Raw genomic sequence first — 20,431 nt, forward strand, 5'->3', positions numbered from 1 at the left:
TTCTAACTGGGGAAGCAATCTCCAGTTAGTAAGGGGCTGTGGGGGACAGCGCAGGATCTTGAAACTGGTATTTCTCATTCTCAGACCGCGCTGGTTTTCCTTCCACTAACTGTCGCCAGGTGGAGGAAACCAAAGCAGCCGGCCCAGGCCAATATGACAAGGCTGAACGTGGACGGTGCCCCGCATGGTGAGCCCCGGGCTGGGGAAGGGGTCCGAGCGCACCCCCCACAGCGCGTGGTCCCTCCTGCCCGCGAGGGCCAGTGCGGGGCAGCCCCCGGGCCGGCGCAGCATTTCTGTTTCAGAGCTCGCGGGACAGGGACATCCGCACATGAGTTGAATTTTTTCTTACCACAAACACGTTGGTCCTCTGCTTGCCCTGGGCCTTCACTTGTGCTATCGGCCTTCTTTTGCTGCAAGGCTTTGACCTGCCATTGTTGTGCCCCTGTGGGGAGCAAGTTGTTTTGGGAAGCTGTACCGGGAGTTCTCGCAGCCTGGTCTGTCAGGATGGTGGGTGGGACTCCCCAGGGTAAACCTCCTGCAATGGTCAGCAGGGTCCCCTTGCTGTTCAGGTGGGGGAGGAGGGGAAGAGGTAGGATGGGGAGGGAGAGATCTGGAGCCTGAGTGGCCTACAGGAGGGAACGGTCATAGATTACAACTAACACACATGCTGAAGGTTTGGATGGTGCTTTGGGATTCTCAAAGAACACCCACAAACTGTCCCTCATTTTTCTTACCCACACTCTTGTATTTCTTTTTTATTGGATTTATCGGGGTGACAATGATTCACAAAACAATACAGGTTTCAAGTGTACAATTCAACAAAATATCATCTGCACCTGCATCATGTGCCCATCACCCCAATTAAAGTCTCTTTCCACCTCCCTTGACCCCCCTTTGCCCTCTTCATGCCACTAACTAACTTCTCCTAAGGGGTATGTTTTATTGGCCCCATTTGAAAGATGAGGCATCTAAAGCTCAGAGAGGTAAGCGATTCCTTGAAGGTCGTACAGTAAATTCAGGCTTCTGAACTTGAGCCCAGACCGTCTGACTCAAAATCCCACATTCTTTCTGTTTTCACTGAGCCTTGATTTCAGCAGGCAGCAGTTCTCAGGCGTGGACATTCAACTCTCTGTACGTGCCTGCAAGCAGCACCCAGTGCCAGGCTGGGCAATGGGCAGCAGACTCAGAGGGAGGAGGTGACATTTTTCAGGTGCCACACATCCATTGTGGAATGTGTGTTCTTCTGACCCCTGGCACACCAAACGGGAGCTCCCAGCATGCTACAGAAGTGACCGAACTTCTCCCCGTGCCTTACACAACACAGCTCGCTCCTTTCTGGCTGCATTTCAGAGGGACTACATGTTGGATTTTCTCTGTCAGAATCACCAACAGCCAGTTGGGCCTCACAGGTTTGTGCAGGGGGACATCCGAGAATACTGTCTGATGCTCCCCACGGTGAGCAGTGCATCTGAGGCACAGACTCCGCAGTCAGTGGTGGCAGAGCCCTGCAAAATACCCAAGGAGAGGGGTACACTTCTTCCTGCAGGTTGCTGGTAGACTGCTGACCGGCCATCACCAGGTAGAGGGCTGCTTCGAGTCTAGAAGTCTGCTATGGACACGGGTTCTAGAAAGGGAGAAGGAAACAGAGGAGATAGAAGTCAAAGATTCTACCAATTCGAGAAGTAGGGAGGGATGAAAAGAAAAAAAAAAAAGAATAATAGAGTAAAAATTAGAATGTAGGGAATATTATAAACAGAGGAAAACAGATGGGCAGTCCTAGCTCACTGCCTCTTGAGAACAAATGTATACATGCTGCTTATAACAAGAGGCAATAGTCCTGAACCTTGGACGAAGTAAGGCTACATATATAAGGCATTTAATGAGATTAGAAGGGCCAGAGCACCCAAGTCCACTCACAGAGGTTCAGGTAGGGGGTGGAGGAGCTAGAAGACACTTCCCAAAAGGTCACAGCTAATTCCTTAATGATGCTTAAACCGGACAACAAATGGGTCCAGCCTGCCTGTCACTTCTTGAGCTCATTAAGCAGAGACAAGGCTGAGCGTTTATTCCAATATTGCCGGCAGTGTGGGAGAGCAGCAGGTCATCCCTGGAAAATCTGCTCTGAACTCCCTCAATAGCCGGTTGCTTTTATTGTGTAGCTACTTGGGGAAGGGCAGGCAGGCAAAGAGGAATAACAATGGGTAAATGTTTACAGATCACAGGCATGGAGAAGCAATGGGGGCTGGGGAATGTGGGCTGAGGGCTCTGAAGGGTGGTCTCCAATGCACCGCATGCAGGGCTCCAAGGCTGTTAAATTCTCTGTGGTGCTGAGCAGCCTTCCCTTGTTCTCAGATAAGGACAATGGACAGCACTCCCGAGGTAGACTCCCAGGGCTACAGCTCCCAGCCAGGTCAGAGTGGGCTTTCTCTAATCAGAACAAAGCAACCACGATGAACAGAGCAAGGCTGTTTAACATTTCTTATAACTATGGCTGACATTCCAGTGTGACCAGTTCTCCGTATTCTCGCCCACCCCTTTCAGTGCTTTGAGTATCTCTTGCGCGCAGAGCCCGAAACTTGGAAACGCGCATGAAAAGTTAGGAAGGGAGTAATCCTCTCCCTTTCATACTCTGCTTCACACTTGGGAGAGTTTTGTGAAAAGGTGGCAGCTGTGATCACCCACCTCAGAGAACCTTCAGTGACATATAAGAAGCGATGGTTCTTCCTAGGGAGGATTCCTAGACTAGTGGGGGAAGCAAGGATCTGCTGTGCTGAGCGTCATTCTCCGTTTCTGTCCTTGTTCTTGACGCTGGTGGAGATTCTTCTCCCCACAGCACCTGCACCTGCCCATCAGGCCTTCCGTTTTTTCCTTGTCTGCAACACTCTGGTGTCTCCCTGCCCATTCTTTATGTCGAGGTCAAAACATCCACACCTGTAGAGAATTTTCATAAAAATTTATTTAAGCCAAATACAGGATATGTCTGAAGCAAGATCTCAGCAGACTGAGAAAGGTGCTTCCTAGAATGGCAGGTTGCATCTTCTTTTATGCATTTTTAATTAAGGAGGGGACTAAGGAAGCCCACGTGAGGGTGGGGGAGAGCAGGAGGGGCATTGTGTCCCAGGACACTTAAGATTATGAGCTCTCACACATTACAAAGAGGGGTTTGCAAGGTGGTGAGGTGTTAGAAGGAAAAGTCTGAAAGAGGCATTTCAAAGGTATGTTAACCTAGAAACAATAGGCCGGGCTTGCTTGAGGCAAAGATAAACTCACTGAAGAAGTTACATGCTGGGTGTGACCACACCACGACCTGCCCAGTTGGGAATTTATGATCAGATCACCTTGTGAGGTTACATTCTGTGGAACTTCCTTTCGTTCCACAATTGTTAGATAACACATCATTCACCAAACTACATTTCTGTTGTTTTGTTATGGTAAAAACATTAAAGATGTATTCTCATAGCAACTTCCAAGTATACCATACAGTGTTGTTGCCAACCACAGCCTCCACTCTGTGCACAGGCCCTGGAACTCCTGACTCACACCTGGAAACGTGTACCTCTGACCACCAGCGCCCCTCTCCCTGAGCCCTCCGCCTCTGGCCGCCACTCTGCTCTCTGTTTCTACGTTTGATGTTTTTAGATTCCACATATAAATGAGATCATATAGCACTTGTCTTTTTCTGCCTGACATTTCATTAGCATAACACCCTCAAGGTCCATCCATGTTGTTGGAAGGGCAGGATTTTCTCTCTTTTTTTATGGGATATATTCTCTATCCACTCACCTATCAATGTGCACATAGGTTGTTTTCATGTCTTAGCTACAGTAGTACCCATGGTTTCGCTTTCTATTACCAGAGGTCATAAAATATTAAATGGAAAATTCCAGAAATAAACAAGTTATAAGTTTTACATTGTACTCCGTTCTGGGTCATGTGATAAAATCTCTTGCTGTCCTGCTCCATCCCACCTTGGACATGAGCTACCCCTTTGTCTATCATACCCAGTCTGTGTAGCTACCCACGATGAGTCACTAACTGGTACTCTAGTTATCAGATTGGCTGTCAGGATGGCACTGCCTGTGGTCAAGTCACCCTCACTTTACTTAATAATGGCCCCAAAGTGCAAGCGTAATGATGCTGGCAATTTGGATATGCCAAAGAGAAGCCATGAATTGCTTCCGTTAAGTGAAAAAGTGAACATTCTCAACTTAATAAGGAAAGGAAAAAATCACATGCGGAGGTTGCAAAGATCTATGGTAACAATGAATTTACAGTGAAATTATAAAGAAGGAAAAATAATTTTGTGCTAGTTTTGACCCTCCTTCTGACTTATCATCAGAACCTCAACAGCACCCTAACGCGACATCACAGTGCCCCTCCTTCACCTCTCTTCATCTCAACACATCGCAACAAGAGGAGGGCGGCACAGTGAGATGTTTTGAGAGAGAGAGACCACATTCACTAACTTTCATGACAGTATCATTAGTTATCATTCTTAATCTCTTACTCTGCCTAATTTATAAATTAAACTTTATCATAGTATGTACAAAACATAGTATATACAAGGTTAGTACTATCTGTGGTTTTAGGCATCTACTGAAGGTCTTGGAATATATTCCCAACATGGTGAATAATGTTGCAATAAATATGGAAATGCAGGTATCTTTCTCTCTCTTTTTTTATCCTTACCTGAGGACATTTTTGCATTTATCTTCAGATAGAGTGCAGGGTAGGGGGAAGAAACATCGATGTGAGAAAGACACATCAACTGGTTGCCACCCACACAACCCCAACCAGGGCCGGGGACAAACTGCAACCAAGGTCCCTGCCCTTAGCAGGAACTGAACCTGGGACTCTCTGGTCCACAGGCTGATGCTCTAACTGCTGAGCCAAACCGGCCAGGGTAGGTATCTCTTTGAAATACTTCTTTCACCTTTTCCAGATATATACCCATAAGTGGGACTGTAGGTCTATTTTTAATTATCTGAGGATCTCCCATACTGTTTTCCACATGGCCATACCAATTTGTATTTCCCCAGGGGTGCACCCGGGTTACTTCTTCTCCACATCCCGTCAGCAGGTATCACTTGTCTTTTTTATTATAGTTTTTCTAATAGGTGTGAGGGGATATCTTATTGTGGTTTTGATGGGCATTTCTCTGATGTTTAATGACGTTGAACATCTTTTCATATACCTGCTGGGCATTTATATGTCTTCTTTGGAAAAATGTCTATTTAGTCTATTGAATAGACCTTTTAATCAGATTATTTGCAATATTTTGCTGTTGAGTTGTATAAATTCCTTATATATTTTGGATATTTACTCCTTATCAGATATATAGTTTGTGAAAATTTGATCACAGCCCATAGGTTGCCTTTTCATTTTGTTGATGGTTCCTCTTGCTGTGCAAACACCATTTTCTCTGATGTAGCCTCACGTTTTGATTTTTGCTTTTGTTGCCTTTGCTTTGGTGTCATATCCAAAATAAATTATTGCCAAGAACACGGTCAAAGAGCTTTCTCCCTGTGTTTTATTTTAGGAGTTTCATGATTTCAGGTCTTACATTTAAGTTCTTAATCAGTTTTGAGTTAATTTTTGTGAGCTGTTAAAGACAGAATCCAATTTCATTCTATTGCATGTGGGTATTCAGGTTTCCCAACAATGTTAATTGGAGAGACTATCCTTTTCTCGTTGCATATTCTTGGCTTCCTTGTCATATATTACTTGGCTATATATACATGGGTTTATTTCTGGGCTCTCAATTCTGTTCCATTGATCAATGTGTCTGCTTTTATGCCAGTACCATGCTGTTTTGATTACTATGCCCTTGTAGTATAGTTTGAAATCAGGAAGCGTGATGCCTCCAGCTTTGTTTTTTCTCAAGTTGCTTTGGCTATTTGGAGTCTTTTGCAATTCCATACAAATTTTAGGACTTTTTTTTTCCTGTTTTGGGGTAATATGAACATTTTTAACAATATTAACTATTCTGATCCATGAACATGGGGTATTCCTTCCACTTATTTGTGTCTCAATTTTTTTCATCAATGTCTTACAGTTTTTGGTGTATAAAGCTTTCACTTCCTTGGGTGAATTTATTCCTGTTTTATGTTTTTTATGCTATTATACATGGTATTGTTTCATTTCTTTTTCAGATACTTCACTGTTGGTGTATAAAAGTGCAACTGATTTTTGTATGTTGTTTTGTATCCTGAAACTTTACTAAATTCATTTATTAGTGCTAACAGAGTTTTTTCAGTGCAGTCTTTAGAATTTTCTACATACAAGATTATATCATCAGCAAACAGACAATTTTACTGCTTTCTTTTCGACTTCCATGGCTTTTCTTTCTTTTCTAGATAAGTTGCTCCGGCTACAACTTCTAATACTATGTTGAGTAGAGGTGGTAAGAGTGGGCATCTTAGAGGGAAAGCTTTCAACCCTTCACCATTGAATTTGTTAACTGTGAGTCTGTTACATATGGCCTTTATTATGTTGAGATATGTTCTTTCTATATCTAACTTGTTGAGAGTTTTTATCATAGAAGGATGTTGACTTTTGTCAAATGCTATTTCAGCATCTATTGAGATTATTATATGATTTTTGTCTTTCATTCTATTAATGTGGTGTATCACAGTTATTGATTTGCATGTGTTGATCCATCTCTGTATCCCAGAGATAAATCCCACTTGATTATGGTAAATGATTCTTTTAATGTGCTGTTAAATTTGGTTTGCTAGTATGTTGTTGAGCATTTTTGCATCTATATCTATCAAGGATGTTGTCCTGTAGTTTTCTTCTCTTTTAGTATTTTTTATTTATTGTTGAAAGTATTACAGATGTCCTCCTTTTTTCCCCATTGACCCCTCCTTCCCGCTTCCACCCCCCTCCTGCTTTCCCCAAGCTAATATCTGTGTCCATTGGTTATGCATATATGCATATAAGTTCTGTGGTTTATCTCTTCCCACCCCTCCCACCCACCTCTTTTAGTATCTTTTTTTTTTAAATCCTCACCCAAGAAAATAAATGCATATATATATATATATATATGCATTTATCTTCAGATGGAGCGGGAGGGAGAGAGGGAGGAAGAGAATGAGAGAAACATTGATGTGAGAGAGACACATCGACTGGTTGCCACCCACACAACCCCAACAGGGGCCAGGGACAAACTGAAACCGAGGTGTGTACCCTTAGTGGGAACCGAATCCAGGACTCTCTGGTCTGCAGGCTGACGCTCTAATCGCTGAGCCGAACCGACCAGGGCTCTTGTGGTATCTTTATCTGGCTTTGATATAAGTGCAATGCTGGCCTCATAAAATAAGTTTGGGGGTGTTCCATCCTCTTCAATTTTTTTGGAAGAGTTTGAGAACTGGCATTTTCTGCCTAGATGATCCACCCATTGTTGAAACTGGAGCATTAAAGTCTCTTACTATTACGGCACTGTTGTCTATCACTCTGTTCATATTTTTAGTGCTTAATACAGTTAGGAGCTCTGATGGTTGCATATAAATCTGAGATTCTCATATCCTCTTGATAATTAAACTTTTTATATTATATAATGGCCTTTATGTCTAGTTACCAATTTTGGCCTAAAGTCTATTTTGTCTAAGCAGAGGTACCCCTGCCCTCTTCTGGTTTCCATTGGGTGGAATATCTTTTCTATTCTTTCACTTTGAGCCTATGTGTGTGTCCTTGAAGCTGAAGTCTCTTGTAGGCAGCATATAGTTGGGTCTTCTTTACATATCTATTCAGCTATTCTGTGCCTTTTTACTGGTAAATTTAATATATTAGGACTTACTATTGCCATATTGTTCATTGTTTTCTGGCTACTTGGTAGTTCTTTTGTTCCTTACTTCCTCTCTTGTTGCCTTCTTTGTGAATTAATGATTTTCTATAGTGGTATACTCTGATTCCCTTCTCTTGTCTTGTGTGTGTCTACTATAGATTTTGTTTTAGGGTTATCCTGAGGCTTATTTGAAAGACCGTATAGATATAACAGTCTATTTTAAGCTAATAAATACAAAGCTCTACCCTTACCTCTTTATGTTTTTGATGTCACAATTTACATCTTTTTTTTTACTTTATTTATTTTATTAATTAATTTGTGTTACAGATGTTTCTCCTTTTCCCCCCACCCCCCTCTCCCTCCCTCCCTGCCCTGTCCCCGGTTTGTTGACCATGTCCACTGTTCATGCATACATGCATATAAGTTCTGTGGTTAACCCCCTCTTCTGGGGATTGTCAGTCTGTACCCCACTTCCACGTCTCTGGGACTGCCCTATTCCCCAGACTGTTATGTTCATTATATTCCACAAATAAGTGAGATCATATGATATTGTCTTTCTCTGTTTGGCTTCTTTCACTTAGGATGATACTTTCCAGGTCCCTCCATGTAGTCTCAAAGGATAAGAGATCTTTCTTTCTTACAGCTGCATAGTACTCCATTGTGTATATGTACCACAGCTTTTTTATCCATTTGTCTACTGATGGACACTTGGGCTGTTTCCAGATCTTAGCTATTGTAAACAGTGCTGCTACAAACATGGGGGTACATATATTCTTTCTGATTGGTGTTTCAGGCTTCTTAGGGTATATTCCTAGAAGTGGGATCACTGGGTCAAATGGAAGTTCAATTTTTAATTTTTTAAGGTAACACCATATTGTTTTCCATAGTGGCTGCACCAGTCTGCATTCCCACCAGCAGTGTACTAGAGTCCCCTTTTCTCCACACCCTCGCCAACACTTGTTGTTTGATGATTTGTTGATGGCGGCCATTCTGACAGATGTGAGGTGATACCTCATTGTTGTTTTGATTTGCATCTCTCTGATGATTAGCATTTCTTCATATGTCTCTTAGCCATTTGTATGTTCTGTTTGGAGAGGTGTCTATTTAGTTCCTCTGCTCATTTTTTAATTGGGTTCTTTGTCTTCCTTTTGTTGAGCTGTATGAGTACTCTATATATATTGGAAATTAACCCCTTATCTGATATATCATTGGCAATTACGCTCTCCCACACAGTGGGTATCCTTTTTGGTTTGATGATAGTATCTTTTGCTGTGCAGAAGCTTTTGAGTTTGATGTATTCCCATGTGTTCATTTTCTCCTTTGTTTCTATTGCCTTAGGTGATGTATCAGTGAAAATTCTGCTGCGTATGATGTCTGAAATTTTGTTGCCTACAGTTTTTTCTAGGGCTTTTATGGATTCATGAGTCACAATTTTGGTTCCTTGAGTTCTGGTGACCAGTGTTTTTCCAATATTTCTTATATTGAACATAGGTGGTGCTTTCACATCATACCAATCTTTCTTAGAAAATGGATCAACCACTTTCTTCTTGACTCCCTTTTTGCCACCTTTCGTAAGGTGCTTGTTCTTGCCCACTGCCATGGTGCTGCAGAGAGAGCCAAAAGGCTACATCTTTTTATATTGTGTACCCATTAACAAATTAATGTAGCTATAGCTATTTTAATACCTTTGTCCTTTAACCTTTATACTAGAGTTACATGGTTAACACACCATTGTATTATAGCATAGAGAATTTAAAATCTGACCATATATTTACCTTTACCAGTATGTGGTATATTTTCATATGTTTTCATTTTACTAATTAGTAGCATTCCATTGAATAATGCCAGTTCTTCTTTCAGCTTGAAGAACACCCTTAAGCATTTCTTGTAATACAGATCTAGTGGTAATAACCTCCCTCAGCTTTTATTCTTCGGGGAAGTCTTTATCTCCATTTCTGAAGGACAACTTTGGTGAATAAAGTATTTTGGGTTGGCAGGTTTTTCTTCTTTCAGCACTTTGAATATATCATCCCATTCTCTCCTGGCCTGCAAGGTTTCTGCTGAGAAATTGGCTGTATCCTTACTGGGGTGGAGGTGGGGGATCTCTTGTATGGGAGAAACATTTTTACCTTGCTGCTTTAAAAATTCTCTCTTTGACTTTTATTTTAGACAATTTCATTATAATATGTCTTGGAGAAAATCATTTTGGATTGAAATTTTGGGGTGAACTGTTAGCTTAGTGAAGTTAGATATCCTAATCTTTCCCCAGGTTTGGGAAGTTCTCACCATAATTTCTTTAAATAAGGTTTCTGTCCCATTCTCCCTCTCTTCTCCTCTTGGGATTCCAATGATAAATAATTGTTTTTCTCTTAAAGGTGTCCCATAAGTCCTATAGGCTTTCTTTATTTCTTTTCATTCTTTTACTTTTTGCTCCTCTTACTGAATAATTTCAAATGATCTGTCTTTGAGCTCATTGATTCTGTCTTCTGCTTGGTCCAGCCTGCTGTTGAAACCCTCTGCTGAATTCTTTAGTCATATTATTTAGCTCTGAAATTTCTATTTGATTCTTTTTTATGTTTTCTCCATTCAACTCCTCATTTTGTTCTTGTAATGTTCTTCTGATTTTGTTAAATTGCTTATCTGTGTCCTCTTGTAGCTCTCCGAGCATTTTGAATTCTTTGTTGCACAATTCCTCTATCTCCATTTCTTGGGGTCAGTTATTGGAAGGTTACTGTGTTCCTTTGGTGGTGTCATGTTTTTATGAATCTTCATGATCCCTGTAGCCTTGTGAAGAAGCAGTCACCTCCTCCAGACTTTATGAACTGATTCAGTAAGAAAATACCTTTCCCTGAAGGTGGGGACATGCTGTAGCATGCTGTCACCCTGGGTCTAAAGATGTAGCCTATTGACCTGGCCAATTTGACTCAGTGGTTGGAGCATCAGCCTGTGGACCAGAGGGTCCCGGGTTCAGTTCCCACTGGGGGCATGTACCAAAAAAAAAAATAGGCACGTAGCCTATTGAGGGCGGGGGTGTGTGGTGGTTCTGGGTTCAGGAGACATGACAACTCATTGTCTGGGGTTTGTATTGTCAACAACTGTGTGGTCCTTGACAAGTGTTGTAGGGGGTTTCCAGAGGCAGGCTACAAGAGCAGTTGGGGTCCCCAGAAGCACCTCTAGGTTTAGTAGACTGAGATCAGGGCAGGCAGTGGTCATGGCCAGAGCTGGTTGTATGGGGCCAGCTACAACTCTGTGTAGTTGCAGAGGCTGGTAGCAAACACACTAGTGGGACCAGGGAAAGCTGCCAGTGCTGGGGTCAACTATGGGCATGCTGGTTGCTGCAGGAGCCCTGGTTGTTGGCATTTATTACATGTATTACTGCCAACCAACTGCTGGGTCTTGCCATAGAGGCACAGAAATGTCAAGCCAGGCCAGCAGCATGTAGGTGCACAGCTGGAGGGTATAGCCACAGATGGATCCAGTGTTGCAGGCCAGGGACAAGAGATAAAGCTGAATATGAGCCCACAAACAGCAGCTGGGGCCTTAGCTATTGGTGTGCACTTGCATGGCAGCAGGATCTTGCCACAGATGTGCACATGACAGCAGAAGCTGGTGAGAGGCATCAGGCCAGCTATCCCTGAGCATGTGCACAGCAGTGAGGGTCAGCTGTGGGGGGGTCTATGCTGATATCTTATCCTTATGCAGCTACAGTGGCCTGGGCTGGCTGCTGGTGCAAGGATGGGCTCAGCATGAGGTTGGGGGACCCATTCAGTGACCAGGGAGTCAGCTAACGTGAATACCTGTGGGGTGAAAGATGATGAAATCTGCAGGGGGTCCACAGCGGCTATACTAGCTGTTGGTTCCATGGTGACAACTGCTGGAGTTGTCTGTAGAGCAGGAACCATCATCAGTCCTGCTTTGTGGCTGATACTGGGAACCCTGCTTTTCTTCCTCTCGCCCAGCTGTTTCCATGTGTCTCAGCTTCGCAGGTCTCTTGGGGGAGTGAAGCCAAAGAAGATCCTTTATGCAGTGCCCTGAAAGGCTGGGGTAGCTGGCTGCTCACCTTGTCCTCCCTTTCCCAGCTAGGGGAACTTTCTCTAGATGGGTGTTCCCTTTTGGCACCAAGCAAAGCCGGCTTGCAGGATTGGATGATGCAGGCAGAATGAAACCCTTCTTCCTTCCCTTTCTGTGCAGTTATTCTCGTTTTGTCCTACTGCATTGCTGAAGTTTCCTAAGTGGACTGCAGGGTATCTCAGAGCTGTTTTATTCATTATAGAATCTAATTATTGATCTTTGTAGAGGGGCCAAGGCTGGGCTCTTCTATTCTGCCATCTTGGTGATGTCAACATATTTGAACATATGACCCTTATTTACAGATTTCTTTTACCTATGGTACCTCCTTTATGTCTCATCTGTAAAAAATTATCTCTTTCAATTTGCAAACAAGAAACCTAAGTATGCTTCAGAATCACCTGGAGAGCTTATGAAAATACAAATTTACTGGGCCTCAGTAGGGACTTTCTGTTTACATATGGCTAGCATGGCCCTGGCTGGTTTGCTCAGTGGTTAGAACAATGGCCCACAAACCAAAGGGTTGCAGGTTTGATTCCCAGCCCCAGTCCAGGTCATGCGGGAGGCAACCAATCGATGTGTCTTTCTCACATCGATGCTTCTCTCTCTCTCTCTCTCTCTCTCTCCCCCCTCCCTCCCTATCTCTCTATCTATTTCTTTTCCACTCTATCTCAAAAAAATTATTGAAAAAATATTCTTGGGTGAGAATTAAAAAATCTTTATAAAATGTGACCGGGGTGGAGCCTGGTAATTTACATTAAAATTTTCTAGTGCAACTGATGCTGCTGAAGGGCCCACACATTGAGAACCACTGGTTTAGACCAGTGATTTTCAACCTTTTTCATCTCATAGCACACAGAAACTAATTACTAAAATTTTGCAGCACCCCCAAAAATATATTTCTTGTCAACCTGACAAAAAAAAGATATAAAATTTATTCATTCACACCAGACTGTTATTGTTGTGTTAGTTGTTGTCATTTTTTTATCTGACAACCCAAGGGGAAAGAGGCCAGCACCCCTGACTAAATAGTCGAATACTGCATGTTTTAGAAATTCTTGTAGCACACCAGGTGAATATTACTGATTTAGACACACTGCAATTGCTCTAGGTCATCCAACTGAAAAATGACAGAGCTGAGATTCAGTGCCAGATTTTCATTCCATATTAAGTGCTCTTTCTTCTGCACATCAAAAATAAATAGTAATTTTCAAAAACAATGAGCAAATTCATTAAAGAACATTGGTATTTTAATGAGGTTGGGCAAGCCAACAGAGAGAGGGAAAGTACTCATATGAGAACCATTATCATCAAGTATACCAACAGCTTCATGTGAGGGGAAACTTAAGATAAAAAGTAGGAGAATGTATGGTGTTCCAAAGATGTTCTGTCTCTTAGAGTTATTACTGTTATCTTGGGTTATCCAACCCAAGATATGAATGGATATTTTAAACTATTAGCTGGCTCAGTTGTCTGAAACCAAAAGACCTTCAATTTGTAGGAGTGTTGAGAGGTAAACTGGTTTAGTTTCAAGGGGACTGTGACTTCCAAGCACATATCTATAAACACGAACCACAGGGAGGAGATGAAGCAGAGCTGATTCCCAGGTAGTCACCATGCACCAGAGGACAGTTAGGAGCCAACAGCACTGGGTGCTCAGATCCAGAAGGGGCTCTGCCAACACTAATGGGGTGAGACGCCTCATCAGAGACCAGTGGGGGCCAGAGGTGGCACCTTGACTAGACATCACCACCCCTGTCCCACAGTATCACATACACTTCATCTGCTTCAGGGATCCAACTCAGGGATGAAGACAAGAAAGGCAGAACCATCGGCAGCTGCATTTGGAATTGAGTGATTACCAAAAAACTTTTTCATCCGGATGAGATTGTGTGACCTCAAAATGCAAGACAGTTTCCTATTACTGAGTGGAAGTGAGGGATTATGCACAATTTGAGCTTCAGAAGTAGAGAACAGAAGAAATAGCAGAGGAGCAAAATAGGAAGAGAAAAAGTTTATGGTTTTTTGTGTGTGTTGTTTGTTTTGTAATTTAAGAGTCCCCTGGAAATACACCCAATATCAAGCAGAACAATTGAAAAATAATTTCACACTGAAAACACTCTGAATGGAACTGAAGGAAATTGAAGATAAAGAGAAATCCTAAAACCTGTCAGAAAGAGATGGTGGAGCACCCACCAAGGATAACAAGGAAATCTTTAGAACTGAGATTAATATTCTACGTGATTGGGGAAAATTGCCAAACTAAGATGTCTATATTCAGTTAAACTATGAGTCATAAATGAGGGCAAAATAAGGATATTTTTGGACATGAAAAGAGTAAAATAATTTACCACAAAGGGATTCCTTATTCTTGCTGCAAAACTCAAACTATTCTTTATTAAAAAAAAAAAAAAGGAAGCCCTGGCCAGTTTGGCTCAGCAGTTAGATCGTGGGCAGGTGGACCAGAGAGACCCGGGTTCGGTTCCCACTAGGGGCATGTACCTCAGTTGCAGTTTGTCCCCGGCCCCAGTTGGGGTCATGTGGGTGGCAGCCAGTCAGCATGTCTTTCTCACTTAGATGTTTCTCTCTCTCTCTCTCTCTCTCTCTCTCTTCCCCCCTCTCACCCTCCCACTCTATCTGAAGATAAATGCAAAAATGTCCTCGGTTAAGGATTGAAATGAAATGAAATAAAATAAAATAAATAGCCCTGGCCAGTTTGGTTCAGTGGTTAGAGTGTCAGCCTGCGGTCCAGAGAGACCCAGGTTTAGTTCCCACTAAGGGCACGTAACCCAGTTGCAGTTTGTCCCTGGCCCTGGTTGGGTCGTGCGGGTGGCAGCCATTCGATGTGTCCCTTTCACGTCAATGTTTCTCTCTCTCTCTCTCTTCTTCTCTCTCCCTCCCACTCTATCTGAACAAAAAATGGAAAAATGTCCTCGGGTGAGGATAAATAAATAAATAAATATGTGTGATGAATGAATCAAAGAAAAAATAGTTCAGTATATTTTTTGGTAAATACAATAAACCTTTGATTGTAAAAGATTAGAAATAAAAGTTTTGTCTTCAAAAAAGTAGAGCTAACATTTATTTATTTATTTATTTATTTATTTATTTATTTATTTAACTTCTACCAATTTGAGAGAGACAGAGGAACATCAATGTGAGAGAGAAACATCAATCAGTTGCCTCCTGCACTTACCCAGACTGGGGATGGAACCTGAAACCTGGGTATGTGCCCTGATCAGGAATTGAACCCACCACCTTTTGGTGTACAAGATGATGCTCCAACCAACTGAGTCACACCAGCCAGGGCTAGAGATAAAATTTAGACAACTATAATACAGAAATTAGAAGCAGGGGCAGTTTGGAAGACAGCTAAAGACCTACCCAAGGGACCTAAATTTTAGGGGTTTAAAGATACTTAATAACTTTACATTTTGTTACAAAAATATAAAGTTAATGGCATAAGATAAAATTTTAAGATTACTAAAGGAATAGAAATAATATTTATAACTTCCAAAGCAGCAAAAAAAAAAAAAAAAGAAAATTTAACCAATAAAACAGAAGGCAAGAGAGTTGGAGGAAGTTATAAATAATGAGGAAAACAGAAAAAACAGGTAGTGGCAATAATTGTGTCCAGTGTATCACTACCAATGTATATATATTAAACCCATCCATTAAAAGACACAAATTCTATTATATATTATCGGACACTGAACCACTATGTCTCCAAAGCAATATGTGATAACATGAGCCTTGTATGTGTGGTATCAGAAATTTATGAGTCCAACATTCTGGTGATGAATTCTCTGAATATGCAATTAGCCTTACACATCTTCCTCAATGTAGTAAAGAGAGTTCTATTGGAAAAAAACTAATATGTTAGCTATATGTTGCTTATAAAAGAAAGTTAGAAAATAATAAAATAGGAACGCCCTGCAAGTGTGGCTCAGTTGCTTGGGCATTGTCCTGGGCGTGCGAGGTGGCTGGTTCTATTCCGGTCGCGTGCCTGGTCCGCGGCACAGGTGTGCAGGAGGCAGCTGATCGACGTTTCACTCTCACATCGACGTTCTCTTTCTCTCTTCTCCTACCTTCCTCTCTCTCTAAAAATTAATAAAAATAGTTTTAAATAAACAAACAAATTCAATAGGAAGACTGAAAATAAAGGAATGGAAAAAGAAATAGACAAATATTGACTCATGTGACATAGCAATATGAATATCAGACAAAATTCAAGATAAAATATCAGGAAACAGAGAGAGGGGCACTGTAGAATGCTAAAAAGAACAAGTCTTCAAGAAGATAGAACAGTCATGAACTCTGTGTACTTGCCTAGAAACACAGCCTCAAAACGCATAAAGGAAAACCAGGAGAACATGACACAGAAAACCCACAGTAATGAGAAATTTTAATGCATCTCTTTTAGAAATGGAAAGATTGAGCAGATAGAAAATTCTTAGTGATCTAGAAGATTTGAGCAACATAGCTTGATATTTTTACATGAAATTCTGCACCCAACATCCATTTTATAAATTGATCGCTCACAAAAATTCAATACACACCAAAGCATGAAGGAAGTCGCAGCAAATTTCAAAATATTTCTATCATGCAGATCATATTCTCTGACTATAATTTAAATAAAAATTAGCAATAACAGCATAAAAAATGATAATAAAAAAACCTCAAACTCATGTTTAGAAACTAAAACATGTGCTCTTAAATAACATGTTGAAATTATAAAATATTCAGAAGTGACTGATGAAAGAAATACTCCATTTATTAAAACTTGTGGAGTTCATTAAAGTGGTGCAGAGATATAAGTTTATAGCTTAATATGCAATTGCTTAAAAACAAAAAATACTAAATACAAATAAGTTAGGACTTCAAAATAAAAAGCTGTAAAAAGAAAGAGAAAAAAGGTAAACTCTAAGAAACTAAAAGGCAGGGCACAAAAATAAGGGTAGAAATTAACAAAGTTTTAAAAACCACATAGAGATGATCCATGTCCAGGAGAGACCATGCTCCTGTCACCGCTGATTCACTCTGGCTTCTATGTTCAGTTCCATCGACCTATTTGTCCTCTTACTTTTGTGGTGATGCCACAGTCTTTATTACGAGAGCTTTGTAATAAGTCCCGGTAGCTGGTAGGACAACTCTCCAGCTCCTTGTTCCCACTGTGCGCCTGGTCTGACCGATTTCCTGCACAGGAGGAGCCAGAATTTGATCCATATCTTACTCCACGTGCAAAATTCTAGATGTTTAAAAACTAAAATCGGAAAATATTTTTATTTTTGTATTTTTCCAATTTTTATTTATTTTTGTTACAGATGTTTTTCCTTTTTACCCCCTAGACACTCTCCTCCTCATCCCACCCCCATCCCAAAAATTTTGTTTTTTTATGATTGGCTTATTTTACTTAACATAATGTCCTCAAGGTTCATCCGTGTTGTAAAATGTGTCAGAATTTTCTTCTTTTTTATCCTCACCCAAGGACATTTTTCCATTTTTTGTTCAGATAGAGTGGGAGGGAGAGAGAAGAGAGAGAGAGAGAAACATCGACGTGAAAGGGATACATCGAGTGGCTGCCACCCGCACCACCCAACCAGGGCCGGGGACAAACCGCAACCGAGGTACGTGCCCTTAGTGGGAACCGAACCCGGGTCTCTCTGGACCACAGGCTGATGCTCTAACTGCTGAGTCAAACCAGCCAGGGCCCAGAAAAATATTTTTAAATTACAGACTAGAAAGATAGATTGATGACTCTTTATATAGCCATCAAAAAAAGGGCTAAAACCCAGAATTTATAGTGAACTATAAATTGATAAGTAAAATCAAATAACCTGTAAATTAGTCCAAAAATTTAATGTGACCTGGAAAAAAAAAACCCCAGGATATTTTTAAGAAGTTCAAAGGCAGTTTTTAAAGGTAATAGGGTAGCCCTGGCTGGTTTGGCTCAGCGGTTAGAGCGTCGGCCTGCGGTCCGGAGAGACCCGGGTTCGGTTCCCGCTGAGGGCACGTACCTCAGTTGCAGTTTGTCCCCGGCCCTGGTTGGTCGTGCGGGTGGCAGCCACTCGATGTGTCCCTTCATGTCGATGTTTCTCTCTCTCTCTCTCTTCCTCTCTCTCCCTCCCACTCTATCTGTACAAAAAATGGAAAAATATCCTCGGGAGAGGATAAAAAAATAAATAAATAAAAAATAATAATAATAAAGGTAATAGGGTAAAATAAAAATAGCCAGAACAAAGAGGTATCATGGTGAGGTAGGTGTGGGGAAAATGACCTCATTATTAATACCCAAAGCCAAGTGGTGTGGCGTGAACATGAGAGAGACAGGTCATAAGCAGAGCACAAAGTCCAGAAACAGCCACACAGACACCGACAAGGATGCCAGCTCACAATGACGAGTCCATAGATAGTGTTGGGACCAGGCAGCCAGTTAAAAAAATAAATTAAATTCATTCTCTAGAACTTAATCTAGGATTCATGCTAAACAAGGCACATATTTAAAAGTAAAAAATGAAAATGTAAGAAACCCACAGAATATTATATAACTTCAGAGTAGAGAAGGTCTTTATAAATATGACACAAAACATAAAATATTGATAAATATGCCTAGAGAAAAATGTTTCTGCATGACAAAATTCACAAAAACAAATTCAAAAACAAAAACTGGGGGAAATATTAGCAATTTATAATATAGATTAATCAAAGATTAAAAGGCCAATTTCTTCAAGATATAAAAGAGCTGCTACAAATCAGTAAGACCAACAATCTCATAGAAAAATGGTCAAAGGGTAGGAATAGACAGTTCACAGGAAATGAAATACAAATGACCTTTGAACACATGAAAAATTCCCAGCCTCATTTATAATGAAAGAAAAGCATTTTAAAATGACATTGAAATACAATTTTCTACCTGTAAACATCCAGGAGTCTGATAACACAGTGAGGTTTCCACATGGCTGGGCCACGGGAAATGAGTACAGTTTCTATGGAGGTCAACATTATACTATGTTTCAAAATTATAAGCACTCATTTCCTTTACTCTAAAAATTCCTCCTCTAAGAATTAATCCTACAGATATACTCACACACATAATGTTACTTTGGGTTTTGTGGTAATGTTTATATCAGCGAGAGGTTGGAAACAACCTAAATGTCCATTGGTAGAGAAATGTTTAAATATAGTCCAGCTCTATAATGGTATAGAAATAAAAAAGAGTGAGGAAGTTCTGTATTTATAGATAGAAAATATCACCAAGATATGTTGTTACGTGACAGAAAAAAAAACACAGTGATGCAGAACAACGTATGTATGATGCAACCATTTGGATAAAAATGATACGTGTTTTCTTGAACACGCCTGTGAGCTCTCTGGAAGGACTGGATGTAACAACACTGGTTACCTCTAGGGAGCGGCCTGGCAGTGGGGAATCAGGGTGGAAGAGAGACCTGTCATTGTATACTTTCTTACATTCTGTGAATTTTTAACATTGTAAATACATTATGTTTTCAGAAACCGAATAATACAAAAAATGAACAGAGACTGAACTGGAAAATGTACAGGGTAATAAAAATCAATTGACAATAAACATATGAAAACAGTAATTTTGAAAATGCAAACTAGAACATAATTTTATACCTTAAATTTAAAAGTCTGGGAATATCACCCTGGCCAGTTTGGCTCAGCAGTTAGAGCATCAGCCCTTGGGCCGAAGGGTCATGGTTTCGATTCTGGTCAAGGGCATGTACCTTCGTTGATCCTTGGCCCCGGTCGGGGTTGTGTGGGAGGCAACCAATCAATGTCTCTCTCTTACATTGATGTTTCTCTCTCTCTCTCTCTCTCTCTCTCTCTCTCTCCCCCGCCCCCCCCACGTCCACTCTCTCTAAAAAATCAATGAAAAAATATCCTTGGGTGAGGATTAACAAGAAAAATAAATAAAAGTCTGGGAATATCAAATGTGGCCAAGGACATGGGGAAATGGGGACTCCTATACCCTGCTAGTGAGAGTATAAATTACTGAAATTGGTTAATATTTGGTAGAATTTAAAATATAGCCCTGGATAGAGTGGTTCAGTTTGTTGGAGCATCGCCCTGCATCTCAAACGGTGGTGAGTTTAATTCCTGGTCAGAGCACATGCTCTGGTTGTGGGCTCCGTCCCCGATCGGGCAAGTGCGGGAGGCCACGGATCCATGTTTCTTTCTCACATCAGTGTTTCTCTCTGTCCCTCCTTTCCATGCTCTAAAATCAATAAAATGAAAAATAAATAAATAAAATGTATAATTTCATTTCAAGTTTATATAATAATGATGATAATGATACTGGGAATACTACTACTTATAATAGTAAATAAAAACCAACACTTATTGAATGCTTACAGGGCACTGAAGAGTTTCAAGCATTTTGCATACATTATAGCTCATTTACGTAGAAAAGTATTATTATTCGTGTTTTTATGACAAGTCAACTGAGGTCAAGAGAGACTAAGTAATTTGCCCAAGATCACTCAGTAAATGGTGGAATGTGGACTTGAACCCCAGTATATTCAAGCCTCCTTACATCCTATACAATTCTGCCCT

General features: G+C 41.0%; 1 protein-coding gene across 1 annotated transcript; it reads right to left on the minus strand.

Moving 5' to 3' along the window:
* Nucleotides 1-298: 298 nt before the first annotated feature.
* LOC118621289 (40S ribosomal protein S3a-like) lies at nucleotides 299-9,386 on the minus strand. Its single transcript, XM_036248617.1, has 2 exons — nucleotides 9,216-9,386; nucleotides 299-442 (listed from the first exon to the last, which is right to left on the minus strand). The coding sequence occupies exons 1-2, from the start codon at nucleotides 9,384-9,386 to the stop codon at nucleotides 299-301; spliced, it is 315 nt and encodes a 104-aa protein (XP_036104510.1).
* Between the last annotated feature and the right edge of the window lie 11,045 nt (nucleotides 9,387-20,431).

This window comes from Molossus molossus, unplaced genomic scaffold, assembly GCF_014108415.1.
Source record: "Molossus molossus isolate mMolMol1 unplaced genomic scaffold, mMolMol1.p scaffold_m16_p_8, whole genome shotgun sequence".
Lineage (NCBI taxonomy): Eukaryota > Metazoa > Chordata > Mammalia > Chiroptera > Molossidae > Molossus > Molossus molossus.